The sequence below is a fragment of the Equus przewalskii genome, chromosome 20 (assembly GCF_037783145.1).
Source record: "Equus przewalskii isolate Varuska chromosome 20, EquPr2, whole genome shotgun sequence".
Lineage (NCBI taxonomy): Eukaryota > Metazoa > Chordata > Mammalia > Perissodactyla > Equidae > Equus > Equus przewalskii.
This window is the reverse complement of record NC_091850.1, coordinates 49,245,441-49,264,012: the sequence shown is the minus strand read 5'-3', so window position 1 is coordinate 49,264,012 and position 18,572 is coordinate 49,245,441. Positions and strand designations below refer to the sequence as shown.

The 18,572-nt window shown below is 43.8% G+C and overlaps 1 protein-coding gene across 2 annotated transcripts; it reads right to left on the bottom strand.

The window, feature by feature from the left end:
* Positions 1–239: 239 nt before the first annotated feature.
* On the bottom strand, positions 240–18,555 carry ATPSCKMT (ATP synthase c subunit lysine N-methyltransferase). 2 transcript variants are annotated; one of them, XM_070587215.1, is made up of 5 exons: positions 18,521–18,555; positions 12,420–12,709; positions 10,511–10,648; positions 9,175–9,225; positions 240–2,573 (listed from the first exon to the last, which is right to left on the bottom strand). In XM_070587215.1, exons 1-5 carry the CDS (start codon positions 18,534–18,536, stop codon positions 2,403–2,405), a joined length of 666 nt encoding a protein of 221 aa, XP_070443316.1. In that variant the 5' UTR covers positions 18,537–18,555; the 3' UTR covers positions 240–2,402. The 2 variants fall into 2 exon arrangements, with proteins under 2 accessions (XP_070443316.1, XP_070443315.1); XM_070587214.1 differs by having other exon boundaries at positions 18,212–18,542.
* Positions 18,556–18,572: the final 17 nt, after the last annotated feature.

Sequence of the window (18,572 nt, the reverse complement as noted above, 5' to 3'; positions counted from 1 at the left end):
TCCTGTTAGGCTATATCACCCCTAAGCTGCATTTCTACTCTTGTTTGCTTTCCTTTAACTTTAAATTTTATCAGGTTAGCTCTTATCCCTGATTTCAATCTGCACAGACATGTTTGAATCCTACTTTTGACATTAAACATAGTAGCTCTCATTCCCTGCCGCGTCATGTGTAAATTTGATCAATGTCCTTAACCTAGCAACTCATAAAAAACCAAACCAGCCAGTCAGAGAGGCCATAATAACCTCTACAGGAAAATTCTTATTATACAGTTTACTTAAAAAGCACAATTTTAAAAATCAACGAAAGCTCTTGCAGACTCCATGAATCACACCCCTTCTACAAAATAGCCCATTTTACTCTGAGGTTGGAGGACCAAACATCATCTCATTCTTGGAAGGCTAAAGGAGAAACCCCGAAATACCAAGTCATAAATGATTCTGCGGATAGTCTGATGCCTCTGCAAACCCACCAGGAACACGTCTGGAATAGTAGTGAACACCTCCAAGTTTCCCCAAAGCCCTGCCTCTGACCCCACACCTCCCTGTGAGGAGCTGCGAAGGGACCCACGTCACAGGGCTGGCGAGAGTGCAAGGCGACAGTGAGGGGAAGACACCAGAGCTGCGCACCATGGGAGAGAATTCGTTCTTCATGAGGAAATCAGGGGCTACGGAGAATGGAAAGATAGTGGCAGCCAAAACCTGACAAATGTCCACAGCACCCATTCCTCACCTCAGACACACACAGGTGCTGTCTATACTGTCACACTGTTTTTTTCTTTCAGAGAACTTCCCGCACAAACACTCACCCACTTTTTGTTTCTCTCTGTCTTCTAGAACACAAACTGTACAAGATTACAGGCCTTGCACATTTATCCACTGCTGACTCAGAAACACACCCTATGTAGACAGTAGACAGTCAGTAAGTATTTGTTGAATGAATGAACAAATGAGTCCCCAGTTGCTTCTCATTTAAATGAAAATTATCAAATTGATCATATTTTTACCAGTTTAGTTAAAGATGCAAACCATTTCACTTTGTCAAACCTCCATGAAGACAGTTTGGTATTTAAGTCAGAAGGGGAAGACTGGGAGTTCAACTCTTTCCTGTGATACACAGGGATTATTCGAGCCACCATTCAATATCAATTTTTCAGATATATGAAGCTTGTCAATTCACATTCAAAGGTTTTCCTTAACTTGCCTTTATCTAAATCACTCAAGTCTCTTCTCATAAATGAGAAATATTAAGTCAATGGCTGCTTTCATAAAATAAAGAAGTGACTAGCAGAAATCATCTGCAAGCTCGGTGAATAGCTTTTCTTTAGTGCTTAAAATAATAAATACCACTTAAAGACCAAAGACTACGTGCCACGAATTTTACAAATAATAAATACCACTTAAAGACCAAAGACTACGTGCCTCAGTCCCCTGTCCAGTGCATCATTATCCCAACAACAGGGATTCAGGAGACCAAGGCTCCAACAGGGGAAGCCACTTGTCCCAGGCCTCCCGCCGAGGAGCAAGTGGAGATCTGAACCCAGGTCTGGCTGACTCCGAAGCTCACGATCGTTTACTCCATTATTAAATCATTACCAACTACTCCAGGACTTCACGCATCTTCTCCGAGTATCATGTTCCATCAAATCTGAGATTCTATCAATGGCGGGTGAGGTACAAGTACATCCTGATGACAACGCTGCCAATACAGTATAAAACACCATCCATTGGAAGGTGCATCACAATGTCAGAAATGCCAAAATGTGTGTGCATATACACACACATTTACACACACACACACACACACACCCCTTACATTCAATAAAATACAGTAATCCACTAGCCTTGGAACAAATTATTCATAATATACGTTATAAAATATGAATGACTCTCCAAGTCCTTTAACAAATCAATCTTGCCAGGAAGTACAGAAAAGAAAGAGAAATCTTAAGTATGAATAAAGCTCTAGGAAACTGCAAACATTTACTAACACATACTCTCTTTAAAAAGTGTTTCTTCTCATCTATGGCATTTAATCATACTCTTTACAATGTGAAGAGCTGTTGACATTTTTCCCACCCATCAACATGACCGTCACTTATTCACGTTTTCATACATCTAAGTGCATGAAAAGGTAGTCACTCCTTTTTTAGATTATAACAGAAGGGGATTTTAAATCTACCTGCTGTTCTTAACTTTTGTTTGTTTCCTCCAAAAGTCACAGAAAGTAACAGTAATTTCTCATTCCATACCAAAGAAAAATATACTGTATGCTGAAGACATCGCTGTAGGTCTCTATAAAATCAAAGACCACCAACACTTCAGCAAACACTCTCAATAAAATTTATGTATAAAAAATAATAATACAGTTTAATTTGAATGACCAGCTGGAAACGCATCGACCTTCAGGGCCTCGTCTCCCTCCCTCTGAAAGTGCTCATGTCGTATGCCCACACGGTGTCTATCCCCTCGCCGGTGACCTGGTCCGGGGTCCAGTGCGGGAAAGGGAACCGGCAAGCAATGACCCTAGCGTTATACTCGAGCTCGAGCTCCAGTTTCTTCTCCAACTGCGGCATCTGTGGAGAACAACGGTCATTATTTCACCAAGTGGTGAGTCCGAGGAAATGATTTCCTAACGTCCTCTGTATTTCAGTGCCTGAAAAAATTACTAATTGTAAAAAAGATCACTTCAGGGCATAAATACATTATCAAACAAGCCATTAAAATACAGAAGTCACATTACCAACAGTTATGAGAACGTCTTCTAATATCAATTATAGAGTACGTCATTTTTATTAAATGTGTATGATAGAGCTCCGGTTTTCTGACTAAAACCATGATGTGGCAGTAATTAAAATGACAAGCAGCTTTAAATTATTTACCTACCTAAACATTTCAATCTACCCTGTCACAACTATTTAACACATATTTTCCCACATTTTTAACGTCTCTGAAATCAGGATACCCCTTGCAATTGACACTGTCTTAGAATTACTAATTGGCAATATTTTTTTCTTTCTCAATAGCAATGGTACATCTTAAAATCAATAGTATCTAGATTCAATGAAATATAGTATAATTAGACCATGAAAAAATATATTCATTCTACCAACTTGAAATATAATGAAATATCTCATACTTCTTAGAAAATTTATCTATAATATACTGATAATTTCTTGACAGTCAACATAAAAAGTAAAATCCTCATATTTCCCACTTCTACATCTTTTTATTACCAATCTACCTGTGAAGAAAGAGTTTTATTGTTTGCTAAACGTATTGACATTGTAATTACATCAGCAAATTAACAACCGATTAAATATTTATCTTCAGGTCCTAAAAAGACATTACCACCTTCACCTCCTACTTTCTTCTTTTGATATTTGGAAATAATGTCAAATTTATATAAAAGCTGTAAGACTAGAACAAAATCCCCTGTGTCCCTTTACTTGCTGCACCAGTTTTGAAGTCTGTCATATTTGCTTTATCTAGTTTGCCCTCTTCCTCTCTCTGTGAACATTTTTTCTAAACCATTTGAGAACAGGTTGCATACAACATGCCCCTTTATTCCTTGATACTTCTGTGTCTTCCAAGAAATAGTCCCAGCTCAGTTATCAAATTCATGAAATTTAACATTGTATTCTCATAACAATAATTCCAATACCATTCCAATTTGGTCAGATGTCCCAATAACGTCTTTTATAACCTTTTTCCCGAGTCCAGGATCCCATACTGCCTTTAGCTGCAATGCTTCCTTGGTCTGCTGTAACCTGGAACGGTTCCTCCATCTGTCTTTGCCTCTCCTGACGGTAACATCCTTTAAGAACACAGGCCAGTTATCTCACCACGGGCCCTCACCCTGGGGTCCCCAGATGTCTGCTTGTGATGACTCAGTGTGTGCGTGTGCAGCAACGCCTCATAAGTGGGGCTGTGAACGTCCCGAGGCTCCATAGTCAGATGCCCACGGGGTCCTCCTGCTTCAAGGGTGATGTTCACCACTCGGTTAAGATGGTATCTGGTGTCTCCACAGTGTAGTTACTATTTTCCCTTCAGAGTGAATGAGTACTTTGTGGGCAGACACCTTGAGATGTAAATATCCTGCTACTCACCAAACTGTACTAGAGTGAGCATTCTTAACGATTCTGGGCCAAGTCAATTTTCACTATAATGGTTGCAAAGTGGTGCTTTGCTAATTCCATCACCCCTTCCGGATTAAGAGTCAGCATTCTACTGCCAGGAAGAGCTTCCCCTTCTCTCTCTCTCTCCATCACGTACTGTGAACTCCCAGACTCTTATTCCATTCAGTGGGTTAGAATCCACTATTGTCCTCGTTTATTCTAATGCTCAGATTGTCCCAGTGCATCTACTGGGAGCCTCCTCAAACTGGCTTCTCTCTCCTTTGGACACCCCCCCATCAAATATTCTGAGCACTTCCTGAGATCCAGGCTCAACAAAACGCTCCCTCCAGGCTTTTGTATCTTCCCTTCCTCAGCCCTGAGATCAGCTATTTCTCAAACATTCCTGGTTTCTCTGAGTGGGAAATGATACTACTCCCTTTAAAAGTAACCAATTAAATCAAGATGAACAAATCAACAGTGCTTCTAGGAAGATTTTATTCCTGACCCGTATCTTTAAAAGGTGGCTTGGAAAAACTCCTCTACGGACCGATGGCTTGAGTGAGCCAAAATTCTGATGCTTCATTATAATCAATACTAAGATAACAAAGAATGAATTCCATTAAGGATGAAATATTTCCTTTCTTTTAACGGCCAGTAAAAGATTAGTTTTCAAAAAAAGAAAGTTTTGTTCCTTGAGGGAAAAATTGAATAAGCAAAGAATGAGACAATACGTGTTTTTCCAAAATATCAGAGGTTTCTTATGGTAATTTTGTTCATAAAAAGGATAATTGTCAACTTATTCATATTATCATTATTCTTTTCTCCTTCACAGTTTCTTTTATTTCCAAATGACTGTCACATGCTAAGTCAAGATAAACCTACAAATGAAAGGAGCTATTTCAATCATAAGAAATTAACTGACTAAATTACACATAAATATTCAATGAACTTGGGTCTTGATATCATACACAAAGAGAAGCAGTGATGTGTCATGTCTGTTTAATGGAATTCAAAGTTATTCATACAATTATAGGTTTCAAAGTAACACAAACTCATCATATTCTAATTACATCTTCAAAACTTTAAACATAAGTTGAAACCAGCTCAGAGGCGTAAGACAAACGAGCTAAGCCCCAGTAGCTTTGCGCCCCTGGATCACTCTCTTCCCTGAAACACGGGCTTCACCTGGCTTCTGGGTTAACACCTACTGCCCCACCCACCCCCATCTGCACCTGGGGCCCCCGCTCCCCCACCCAGCTTTCCTCCTCCCCAACTCCTCCTCTCCTTTGCAGGGTCCCCTCATCGTTAGACGCCAGGGCTCAGGCCCTGGACGGCTGCACCTCCTTCCTGGGTGATCTCAGCACTGGTCAGCTTCAATTTCTGCTGCATCAGAGCCCAACCAACCTAATCTCCAGCCTGCCCTTCCCCCTGAGCCCCAGACTCCTTCTACCCACGACTGCCAATGTGACACCTCCACACGTGTCTCGGACTTCACATGCCACTCGGAATTCCTGATCTTCCCCAGTTCAGTAATGGCAACTCCAAACTTCCAGTTGCTCAGGCCAAAAACCTGGGAGGGCCCTTGGCCTGTCTCTTTCTCTCATGCCCACAATGGATCTGCGGCTGGTTCTGTCTTCACGATGCATCCAAAATTTGACCACTTCTCACCAGCCTCTCCACCCTGGTGGAAATCTATCACACCTATGGCCTGGATGCCTGCTAGAGCTCATAACCTGCCTCCTGGCTTCTACCCATGTCCATCCTTGTCCACGCAGCAAGCTCCTCCACTCCTCTGCTCAAACCTGCAATGGCTCCCGCCTTACAAGGGCACAGTGTCCTTCCCATCCCAGTCCCTATTTCTTCTCCGACCTCACCTCTCCCCTTCTCCCCTCACTCACCCCACTCCTGCCAGATCCACCTCCTTGCTGCTCCTGGAACCTAACAGGCACACCCCCTCAGCACCTTCACAGTGGCTGCTCAGCCTGGAACATGCTTGCTCTTCCCAACACGGCCGCACAGCTCCCTCCCTCGCTGCCACAAGTCCCTTTCTCAGGGACACTGTCTCTGCCCCATCCCTCTCTTGCTTTACTTTGCCCCCTGGCACTTATCCCCTTGTATTGTATGATCTATTTAATATAAGTATCTCCTTTAACATCTGCTCTCCCCATTAGCACATAAGCACCTTGGGGCAGGGATGTTTTTCCTTTTTATTCACCAAAGTACCCCAAGTGGCTAGAATAGAGTCTGGCACCTAGTGGGCCCTCAATAAATACTTGTCAAATGAATGAATGAAGGATAAATGATTCAGTCATGAATCATTTTTCTTTATCAGTACATGATGGCAATATTTTTGTTCATTAATTCATAACAGGATTCGTAACTAAAACTAGTCATTGTCTTAAGTTGTAAAATTTAATAGCCGCTAGGAAAAGTGTACTTAATGGGTACGTTATACGATATTCATTCATCCATTTAACAAACATTCTGTGAGTGATCGCTCTGTGCTGGGTGCTGCTGGGCTGGAGGTCTGGCAGCAAAGAAGGCAGGCCAGCCCTGGTTCTTCAGCTTACAGAGCAATGTACACGGCCAGCACTGCCAAAGCCATCACCCACAGAAACATACAATAACTCGTCTAGGGAGAGGGGAGTGGAAAATAGAGGGCACTGAAACTCATCTTATTGGGCGGAAATTGGTCCTCTCTCAGACCTGTGTCACAAAGCTGACCCATGAGTGGTCAGTAGGTGTCCACTTACCAGGCACAGAGCTGGGGGGACCGAAGTTGGAGGGAAGGACATAGCACACACACAGTGACGTCCAGGGCCCAGAGAAGGCCAGAGAGCTGGCACAGAGAGCTGCGGGAAGCAGGGGCCACTCCACTGCAGGCCTCCAGCCATGAGGAGCATTTGGGCCTCATCTTTGCAGCAAGAAGCCACAGAAGGGTTTTAAACAAGAACACATTGATCTGTTCCACATTTTGAAAAGATGTTCTTGGTGCATAGGCTGGTGTTAAAGGTGCTATTTGCAGCCCTGGTGCTGATTTCCCAGGTCCACGTGGGATTCCTCATTCCTGTTAAGTTACATGCAACCGGTGCTGAAAGGCTGGGATACCTCTGATTTCCAGCTACAACTGTGAAGGGCTGTTAGGACTAACCAGTCCGGTATCAGAAGCAGGGGGAGGAGTTCTAACCCTCTGAAGTTCCCCAAGCCCTGCCCCCCACCACGGCGCTCTCATGACCACGTGTCCTTCAGCGGCCACAGGAAACCCTCCTGCCGCACTGGCTTTGCTGAGCCACCTCAGGGAAGGGAAAAGCATTTCACTAGATCACACGACCAGGCGACCAGTAAAAGGGTTTCCAGGGCTCCTCGCAGGCAGACCTGGCCTCCCGACTCGCAGGCCGCACTCCCCCTCCACTACCTCCACACAGGCGAAGCTTGATGAGGGCGGAAAGTGGGGCCCTTCACACGTGAAACTGGGCCTTCCGCCCCAACCGAAGCCGTGTGGGTCCCCTGCACCCCTCATCAATCCACCTGCGTGGGAAACTGTAGTTGGCTGAATCCCTCTTATTTCAGGGAACTGCTGTGTGTATTCCAGCTGCTCTCCTTTTTCTTGGGAACAGTGAAATGCTACAACTTTCTTACTTTAGATTTCTCTAAAAAAAAAAGAATTCTCTGTGTACGAAGAATGGACAATAATTGCAAAAACATTCATCAAAACAATAGGACTCTTATTCCCCCTGAGCGAACAGCTCCAAAAACTGACTGTACTTCACACAGGATGATGAAGCGCGGGAGCTGGATCCCACAGGCCACCTGGTGACGGTGACCACCACAGGCCACTGCTGCCCCCTGCTGGGACACAGCTGCTGTGGCTATGTAAGCCCATCACGGGGCCTCCCAAGACAGCCTGGAAGTCCCAACAAATAGCAACTCTCTATTTTTATTAAGCATGGATTTCAAATTAAAGCTATTTGCCCCAAAATGCTAATTATTCTGAAGGAAAATCCAAACATCATAATAAGTAATAAAAACCATCAAATTCCACAGCAATTCTATGATCCCAAATAGTTTTTTTAAATGACCAGGGATTATGTCTTTCTTCCTCTAACCATTTCTACAACAAAAGCCTAGACATCCAGGTTTCATCTTAATTTTAGGTTTCCTGAGAATTACGAACACATATAATCCTGTCACTTTCAAGAATATCTAACAAAAGCATTTCTAAATTGACTTAAAAAAAAAAAAGAAGGAAAATGGTATTGCACTAAAGGTCCTAAAAGAAAGAATAAATTTATCAAGCGTTGAAACATCTCATACAAAACTTAAGGCATGAATAAGAAAACAAAACAACAAAAAGTAAATTTCCTTTTTTTTAATTAAAAACCATACTGCTTATATATAGCGGCATTTCAGCAAACATCCAATTTTGCCAAGATTATTATGGCTACAGTTCCAGACTTTAAAAAGTGAAAAGGGATTTCTTTCTATGGTCTGTAAACCAACAATAACAATAAAAGCATCCCATTCTGATGGTCTTTCCAAAGGCTAAATTCAGGAAGGACCATTATCAGTAGGATGCTGCAGCATTTTCACTTTGAAAGTACATAAACAAAGTTCCACACAAGTCAGTCAACTGAGGGCAACTGCAAGTAGTCAACGTTCATCCACCGTGAAAATCAAATCAGTGCACAACTGAAGGGATGACCCACGCAAAGGGAACATCCCATTAACTTTCCCAAGTGGTTTCAGTCGGACGTGCGTGAGCAACCGTGAACACCCCAACCACATGAGACACCGGGAGCTCAGAAGGCAGTTTGCAGACCAGAATTTTTAGGGCTTGGGTAGATAACTGAGATTTTCATCTGAAGCACAAGTTTTAAAATATGACTGAATCTTTTATGATTAAACTTTCAAGGCCCTGAAGTATTTCATTAAACCAATCAACTAAAATCCAGCGGTCCCTCAGATCTCCAGAAGGCCACAGCGAGGGGCCTGCCAGAGCTGAAGGACAACCCACACATCCCAAAACCAACCAACAGGGGAGGGGAGGGTGCGTACTCACCATCTGAGGCACGCCAAAGATAACAACGTTGGAGTACTGCGAAAAAGAAACCTAAAGAAGGGGGGGAACGATTCACAGATTGATTTTAAAAGTCAAACATCAAGCTCAACTCTAGTTTCAAAATGAGTAGCAATTTTCAACTTCGCCAAATAGTAGGTATTCACAAAGAGGGGACCTCTGTAAGTTTCACAAGGAAAAGAACACCATGTTCACGCTTTCATTGGTGTTACTTCAGTCCATTAGTTTTCCAAATGCTTCCCCAAAAGCCATGTCATCTCATCCTCACAGAGAGTCCACACAGGGCCCACCCCAGGGGTCATCTGTCAGAACGGCCAGTGACTCGTCCAATGACCAGCTAGCTGGTGGTTGAGCCAGTTGGGCCTGGGCCATCTGTGCCCCTGGTCCACACACTTTCTACTCAACTCCATATACACCAAACCAGCTTAGCAAGAGCTCAGGGGATTTCACAACCACCTGTTTTTTTATGTTGAACAATCCTTAAAATTCTAGTTCCCCTCTTCTCCTTTAAAATACTAAGTAAAAAACGCAATAAAATGGTCCTTAGTTTAAAAACTAGGGGGAAAAGTGCTTTGCAAGTCAAATTCTTATTGCCCTATAAAACTCTTATTTACTCTATTGAGAGAGCATTTATGAATATATGGAATAAAAAACAATGCAAGCAAAACTCAAGTGAATTTTCATTAGCCACTGATGACAGTATCACAGTGGGAAATTCTTATTTAAGAAAGAGCATTTTACGGAGCATTCCTAAAGCAAAATTACAGGGCATTTTTTAGAGGACAAATAAACCTGGAAGGATCTGGTACTTTATGAAGACCAGAGGGAACCATGATAGCATGGTCGGTGGACTCTGTTCTCTTGCAGTTGTCTCTGCCTCTCTCTGAACACACGTCCATGCACACAGATGTACACACACACAGAGAAAAGTCTACTGCTTACCAAGAATGACATTAACAAGTTAATGCCAAATTACAATTTGTTAGATTCCAAATGAGACAATTTCACAAGAAATAAAATAACCATTTCATAACGATAAATATTATGTCATAATAAATAAAAAGTGAGAATTTGAGTAAATAAATTCTTAGAATTCACATGACCTATGATGTCATAAAGCTTAGCTTCTACTCTAAAGTAGGGGCACAATCTGTTAAATTCATCAGTTTAAATGGTGTTCACATTTCGTTATGCTGAAATATATACTTGTATTTTAAGTATTTTTCTTTTTAATACATTCTTCAGCTTTCAGTCATACTCCTTATGAATTATAAAGTTTCTGGCTGGACTTTTCCAGGACCATGGGCAGCCTTCATACCTTCCACAAGTCTGAAATATAAAACTTGGCCGAGCCCTGCACCCCCTCTCGCCAAGCGCGGTATCTGGAGTACCAGACTAGCCACGGGTTCAATTCATAACCAGCAGCCGCGAATCCTTCCTTTGCAGCCGCGATCACCTGTGGAAAGACGCCGTGTTTATTCAAAAGAAGAAGAAAAACATCCACTAACATGGTCAAATTATATGAATACTGCCTACTTATGGGCTATAATCCTAACACATCCAAGCAGAAACACTCCTTTGTTCAAGACGCCATTAAAGATGGATCTCTAGAGCTATGTAGCTTTGTGGACAGGATAACACCAGCCCATTTAAACTCAGTTTTCTCGTTTCTGTCAAAGATTTCACCCTGAGTATCAGAACTGAGAGCCAGGTTTGCTTTGTACAACTGTATAGTCAATTTTGGATTGGCCAACCCTTGTTGGTACTGACAAAAACTGGCTGAAAACCTGCCGTCTGTCTCCATCAGTGATAGCACAGCAGCGGGCGAAATGAATGGGCCTGAGAGGATGTTTTGTGAACCAGCTGTAACGCGCAATAAAAAAAACCTGTCACAGACGACCCTGCAATTAATTACATATTTCCTTAATATTTAAAGATGGTTTACTCAAAATTGAAAACGGGTGAAAGTAAAATGGAACCAGCCCCTATAAATCAATTGCAGAATGCCACCAGCCTCCGTCAGGTGAGAGGGAGGAGGGCTGGTCCTGGGGTCTCTCTGCTCCTTCTGTCTTGCCATCACTCTCCAAGGGAGCACCCCTGAAGGAGCTGTCACACCTCCAGTAACTTCCCGAGTAAATATAGTGTCGCCCCTTTAAGAAGGAAGCCATTTTCTAAGAAACCATAAAGATACCATTGAGGTCTGTAAAGCATTCAAACCTGGATTTAGAAACTTCCTCCTGATAAATATATACATTTTCTGATTTCTTACAAACAAAGCAAGTGATTGTTTAAGCTCTTCCTGATAGTTCTGGTCACCATTAAGAAATTGCAGGGGCTGGTAAGGGTGTCATGGCCCTACTGGCCTCCAGAACACTAGCCTTCACTACCCCTATCCTCACTTTTCAGCCCATCATCGGGGTGGAGGCCTAAGGATGGTGCCACCTCGCCCAGGGAGGAACGTGCTCTGGGACACCCGTTGGCCAGTCAGGGGCCCCAAGTCTTTACTTACAGGCTCCCAGCTGGGGTCGAAGTGAGCTGAGGTCACTAAAAGTCTGAGGTTAATGTACTGGTTCTTCCCTATTTTAACTGTACATTACCCCACAGGAATTATTATCCATAGATAAACATGGATAAACATAGAAGCAAATATTTATGGTGCAAAAATGTAAAATAGTTAAACTCCACAATTTAACATGTTTCTTCTGGATATGCCACCTCTATTGGCCCAAGTTGGGTTTTTGTTTGTTTGTTGTTGTTTGATGAGGAAGATTGTCCCTGAGCTAACATCCGTGCCCATCTGCCTCTGTTTTGTATGTGGGACTCCGCTACAGTGCGGCTTGATGAGCAGTGTGTAGGTCCACACCCAGGATCCGAGCCTGAGAACCTTGGGGTGCCAGAGCAGAGACCACGAACTTAACCACTATGCCACCAGGCCAGCCCCCTGGGCCAAGTTTTTTTAATGGACAATTTCATAATTACCAATTAATTGTTCCTTTTTATCTGGCATATCTGCAGAGCACTTTCTCCTTTTAGAAAAAATTAAATCTGAGAAAAATAAATTCCAAATTCATGCTGGAGGATTTGATAGTTCACCCAAACACAAAATTAAATGACCACTTTATTAAACAGCCAGATTTAGCAAGTATTTGCATAAGCCTCATAAGAAATGTAACAGAAACTTTAACGGTCCTGGTTCCAAACCTTAAAACTGTCTGAACCTCACTCACAATCCGTCCGTCGCCGCTGCCGACGTCTACCACGGATCCTCTTCTGCCTCGCAACATTTTCACAACATTTTCGATCTGCTTTGTAGTTGCGGGAACAAAAGGCAAACAAATTCTTCGGAGGGCTGGTGTTATAAAGGGCGTGGCCACAGCATACACGGCCACCAGCGTCCCACCAACGATCCCGGTAAATAAGAACCCCCAACTGCTCTTCTTCACACAGCTGGCTTCAAGACCTGGAGGCGGCACACATCCCAACTGGCCTTCTTCTCTAAGTGTTTCTGGGGGCGCACCTGGACCAAGAGCAAGCAGAGAAGACACGTGGCACCAAAGCTGAAATGCAAGGTAGTATTGTTTCCTGCAATTCCTACTGACGAATAAACTCATGCCTTTTAAAGAAGGATAATTTAGCTGAATACCATCTAAATTACAAATGTAGGATTCCACAGTGAGTTCTAAATTCCATCAACTAAATTAAAGTGTTTTAAAGAAAATTATTTGATACTAACGAAAGACTAAAATCTTTTCTAACGTATTTTTTTCATGTGCATGTGTCTCTAGGAGTTATCCTTAGAAAACAATGTACTCAAACCGATTTGGCATTTTATGAATTCAATATCCACTTATACGAATCCTAACCACACTCCCTATTTTTACGGTTCAAAACAAAGCCTCATAAACAAACGAGCAAGAAAATGTCTAATTACTACCCTATTTCAAATAGGATGAAAGTACCCCACATCAAAATTGGTCAGGCACTTATAATCCAGTTGCACAAATACAATTTTGAAATAATAGAGAAGACAAAACTCAGATTTTATTAAAAATCTTAAATAATCATGGTAATAAAGAGATTTCTAAAGCAGACCCAAAAAGAACAAAAAATAAATAATCACTTCAGTGCTATCACGAGTATGGATTAAAGCACACTCCAATCACTCATTACAGAGAAATGAACGTTACCTTAAATATCCTCTTCCTGAGTTTTATCTTTAAAATGTATTCGTTTTTCTTGTTTTTTTTTTTTTTGCTGAGGAAGATTTGTCCTGCGCTAACATCTGTTGCCACTCTTCCTCTTTTTATGCTTGAGAAACATTAGCCCAGAGCTAACATCTGTGCCAAACTTCCCCTATTTTGTATGTGGGTCACTACCACAGCATGGCTTGATGGGATCCAAACCCGCAAACCCAGGCCACCGAAGCAGAGTACACCAAACTTAACCACTAGGCCATAGGGCTTGCCCCAATAAAACAGATTCCTAACAGGATCTCAAGGTTTTTTTCAGATTGAAATTGATTTGAAATTAATTCTGAAATTGACTAATGATGAGCACTGCACTGCAGGTAAGAACAGGACTCCTCTGGAGCCTGCCGAGCTCAGGACGCCAGCTCTGTTCCTTAAAGTGTGACCCTTCAGCTCTCTGAACCTCAGTGTCCTCGTCTGTAAAGTGGGGATCGTGGGTTGTTGTGAGAATGAAACCAGTGGATACGGGTAAAGCACTGAGAACAGTGCCCAGCACTTGAACCCCACAGGACCATGACCATCCTGCCCCGAAGCAGCTCACAGTCTGGCTGACAAGCTAAGACCAAAAACACAGGAATCCGAGGGAAAAGGAGGGTGAGAGAGAGGACAACAGATTCTTGTCACTCAAAGATGTTAACGTTCATAGTTTCAGTACTGTGAGCTGTTCGAAAGGCCCATTGTATGAGTTTCCTGTTGCTGCTGTAGAAATTACCAGAAACTTAGTGGGTTAAAAGCACCCACACTTATCATACAGTTCTAGAGGTCAGAGGTCTGAACTGGGCTGGGAGAGCTACGCTCCTTCTGGAAGCTCTCGGGTGGGATGGATGCTCACCTTTTCCTGCTTCTAGAGGCTGCCTGCATTCCTTGGCTAGTAGCTCCACGTCACTCTAACCTCTGCTTCCACCACGACCCCTCCTCTGACACCCCTGCCTCTCTCTTTCCTTTATAGGAAAAGAACCCTTTCCTAGTGATTACATTGGGCCCACCAGACAAGCCAGGATAATTTCCCCATCTCCCAGTCCTTAAGGTCATCCCATCTGCAAGGTCTCTCATGCAACATACTCCCAGGTTCCAGTGGTGGATAGGATGTGGACACATTTGGGGGGGGGGGGGTAGTCATTATTCCCAGCTACTATACCCATGAAATGTGGTCATCTGCTACAACTTTGGTGAGGTACAAATGTGAACATAGGACCCACCAGAGCTGGCCCACTGCAATGAGTCACTGCCCCAGGGCAGCAGACCAACCACCAGTACGGCTTTGTTCTCGAAGCCTGAGGTCCCTGAAGTGAGTTTTAAAACTGGTTTCATAGTGGAAAACCAACCCAGAAACCACAAAAAGTCTACTGCTGATGCTAGGGATGGAGGTGACCTAAAAGTAGTTTGGGACGGTGATGGTGTTTGAGAGAAATCCAGAGTTTTAAACACCTTTTCATTCACGCTTTCCAGCATCCTATGGAGAAACTTACATGCTACAGTAGTAATCACACATTTGACTGTTTTTGTGAAAGTCAAGGCACGCCCAGCACGCCTGGTGTAAACTTATCCTGCAGGTGCTCCAGCTGCACAGTACAGGCGTCAGGGGTTTGAGCGACACAGCCTCAGCACCTAACTAGTTGTGTAACATACGGTAAGTTGTGGCTAAGGCTCGGTTGCCTCACCTGTAAGACTGAGAAATACTACTATCCTCATAGTTACTGGGACAGTTAAGTAAGTAATGCAGACGAAGCCCTTAGCACCAGCCTGAGGGAGTGAGTGATGCCTGTTAGCTGCACGGTTATTCTCGATACTATCATGGGGTGGGGCTCAACAATTCTTAACACCTCTATTGAGAAGTAATTTATATACCATACAATTTGCCCATTTAATGAGTACAATTCAAAGGTTTTTAGTTTATTTATAGATATGTGAAACCATCACCAAAGCCAAATTTAGGACTTTGCCATTACCTCAAGAAGAAAGCCCTAATCGTTTAGCCATCATCCCGCTTCACGCTCCCCCTAACCCCCGGGATCCAGGCAACCACTAACCTACTTTCTGTCTCTACAGAGCTCCCTAGTCTGGACTTTCATGAGCAGAATTACATAGTATGTGGGTTTTTTGTGACTGCCTTTTTTCACTTAGCATAATGTTTTTAAGAGTCATCCACCTTATACCATGTATCAGTAATTGCTCCTTTTTACGGTCAAATATTCCATTGTATAGATATACTATACTTGGTTTATCCATTTGCCTGTTGATGGACAGTTTCTCTAGTCAGCATAAGCCAGCAGGCAGTTGATGGGACAAACTCGAGTCAGACGATCCAAATTCTACTTCACCTGTATAGACATCTACTCTCAATTTACCCAGCAAAAGGTATAATAAAGAGCTCCTGGTCTCCAAGGACCCCATCCAGCTTACATGAGCAGTGGGGTCCAGTTGAGACAGTGACAAGGCAGGTTGTGAGAAAGGATCAATGTGTACAAAACACTGGGAAGATGGGAGGAGGAGGAAAGACTCATCCCAAGGATGGACCCGGGAAGGTGTTGACGGACAGAGACAGAACTTGAGCTGGCCACAAGGGTGCTGGGAAAGGGCGTTCTCAAAAGGACGCCCTGGAACCAAGGCCTGGAAGGTGGGGAAAGCACCTGCAGAGCACAGAGTGGGAGGCACAGCAGGACGGCAGGGGAGGCCCGGATGCCGGGCGAAATGTGTATTTTCTTCTTGCGGCACTGGGGATGAAACTTTTTGAGCAAAGTCACTACAATATTTGTGTTTTTAAGAAAGGCAACACCAGCAGCAGGGTGTCCCTTGATGAATCACTGAATTCTCTGTCTCAAGTTTTTACACCTGCAAGTCTTTCAACTTCACAAAAATTTGTATGAGCTTTTGGAGAAGTTACTATGTAAACCGAATACATGACTACATTGTTACCTCTGTTCAATAAAAAATGCATGGATTTTTATCAGCGAAAACCAGTCCCTAAAGATTCAAAACTAAAACCAAACATGCCACAACTAGAAGGATCTGCAATTAAGATATACAACTATGTAAGGGGGGTGGGGTTTGGGGAGACACAGCAAGAAAAAAAAAAAAGGTTGGCAACAGTTGATGGCTCAGGTGCCAATCTTTAAAAAAAAAAAAAAACTAAAACTAAAGTCAAGACTATTTCTATAAATTTCTAATCCTTTGGATGTAATGTGTTGGATTCCTATCTACTATGATATAAATAAATGACATAAGATTTCTGTCAGACATGCTCTTTCGAATATCCCAGCATTCCATTTGAGGAGAGCTGTGGTGGCCATTGGCTATTTTTGTTGGGCTCTTGGAGGGAATCAGTCCTTGCAAATAAAAGATCCAAAGAGGTGAACTTCTGTTGTGTCCAGGCTTGCTCAGTTACTTTTTTTTTTTTTTCCTGTGAGGAAGATTGTCGCTGAGCTAACATCTGTGCCAACCTTCCTCTATTTCATGTGGAATGCGGCCACAGCGTGGCTTGACAAGCAGTGCTACATCAGTGCCAGGGATCTGAACCTGCGAACCCCAGGCTGCCGAAGCAGAGCACGCAAACTTAACCACTATGCCACCGGGCCAGCCCCCTAACTTCTGAGAATGGTTGAAAATGTCAATTTGCAGTGACAGATTTAGATCAGCTAAAGCTAGAGGCAGTGACAGACGTACAAAAATGTACAGGGGGTTCTTATCCAAGTTCAAGACAAAGGAAAAAGGTCAGGAAGAAAGAATAGGCCTGTTTGGAATTGTGACCTGCCACATGTGCTTAAAGTGGGGTTTATATGTGAATGTTACAACATTTAAGGGCTGTTCATTGTCTACTTGCAGATGCACACATATATTTTTTGGTCCCTTAAGAGGCCTTTCTGGTACTGGTCTAATGCCATTTATGTCCTTTTAATATACAGCACCTGTTGATATTATGAAAAACTTCCCCCCCCCCCGTTTTGACAAGAAATAAACTGTGTAGAGGATATCATTAGACATTTCCTATACTCCACAACCATCTAATGAGCCAAAGGGACTGCAGAATTCGCCATTTTGAATAAGGAAACACTGAAATAGCCCGGCTAAAGCGAATTGAGACCTGACTCCAAAACGTAAAATGTCCTTGGAGCATCTCTCGAAGTCTAGAGAGGAAGCGGGCCAAGCATCGGGAGAGGTTACATGATCACCAACCATCCAGTGACAAAGCCAGTTCTTGACTTTCAGGCCGGGGTCAAATGTTACAACCCATGCATTCATCTCAACATTTGAGTATCTAAAAAAGGCCAGGAATGGTACCAACAGGGTAAGTCCTTGTTCTATGGTCGCTGGGGTGCAGGAAGGCTGGAAACCTATAATAAATCCAAGCCTGCAAAATACTAGGCCGTCATCAGTGCTCTAAAGAAGGGTTTTAGACGACCGGGCACTATTTAATTAAGGGTTGCCAGGAAAAGCTTTCCCAGGGAGCACGATGCCGAGCTTGAGACTGGGGCCCTTAGGCGAGGCTGTGCAATTTTCCTTCTTATTGGCTGGCTGCATATCCTTGGGCAAATTACTGGACCATCTGCGCCAAAGGAAGATTTCTTCAGCAAACACTTCGAGCTTGCTAAGAGCCCGGCACTGTTCTTCCCGAATCCGTACGGCAGATATGTGAGGTAGATACTATTGTTACAACTACCATTTTTGCACACAAGCAAACTGCACCACCAAGAGGTTATGTCACCTCCCGAAGAGCCAGCTAGTAAGTGGCAGCAAGGATTCCAACCCAGACAGTGGGCCTCCAGCACCCGTACCTCTTAAGATCGTGCCCAGAACTGAGTCGTTCACCCCAAGGCCCTCAGAACAGCTCCCAGGCCCGAGACCTCTAAGTCCCAGCGAACGCACCGCGCCACCACCCGCAGACTGGGCACCTGGGAGCCCCGCGGGGCGGAGGGCGCGGCGGCCGGAGCCCCGAACAACGGTCTCCGAGCCAGGGCAGCGGCCAGCGCCTCCCACTCCCGCCCGCCCCCGATACAAACGGGCCGGACGGCAGGACGCCGGCAGAGCGCGAGCCCCACGCCGCGCCCAGGGCCGCAGAGCCCGCCGTACGCAGCCGGCCTCACCTCCGCCTCGCTCCATCGCGAGAGTTCCGGCGGGGGGGGGCGGGGGGGGGGG

What these genes read in the sequence shown, in the direction of transcription:
- ATPSCKMT (XM_070587214.1), bottom strand. Translation starts at nt 18,536, where the DNA reads ATGGAGCGAGGCGGAGGTGAGGCCGGCTGCGTACGGCGGGCTCTGCGG. An exon ending in TCTGGGCACGATCTTAAGAG is followed by an intron (nt 12,710 to 18,211) that starts GTACGGGTGCTG and finishes CTCTTGGTCCAG; the next exon opens with GTGCGCCCCCAGAAACACTT. An exon ending in TCTTTGGCGTGCCTCAGATG is followed by an intron (nt 2,574 to 9,174) that starts GTGAGTACGCAC and finishes TGTTCTCCACAG; the next exon opens with ATGCCGCAGTTGGAGAAGAA.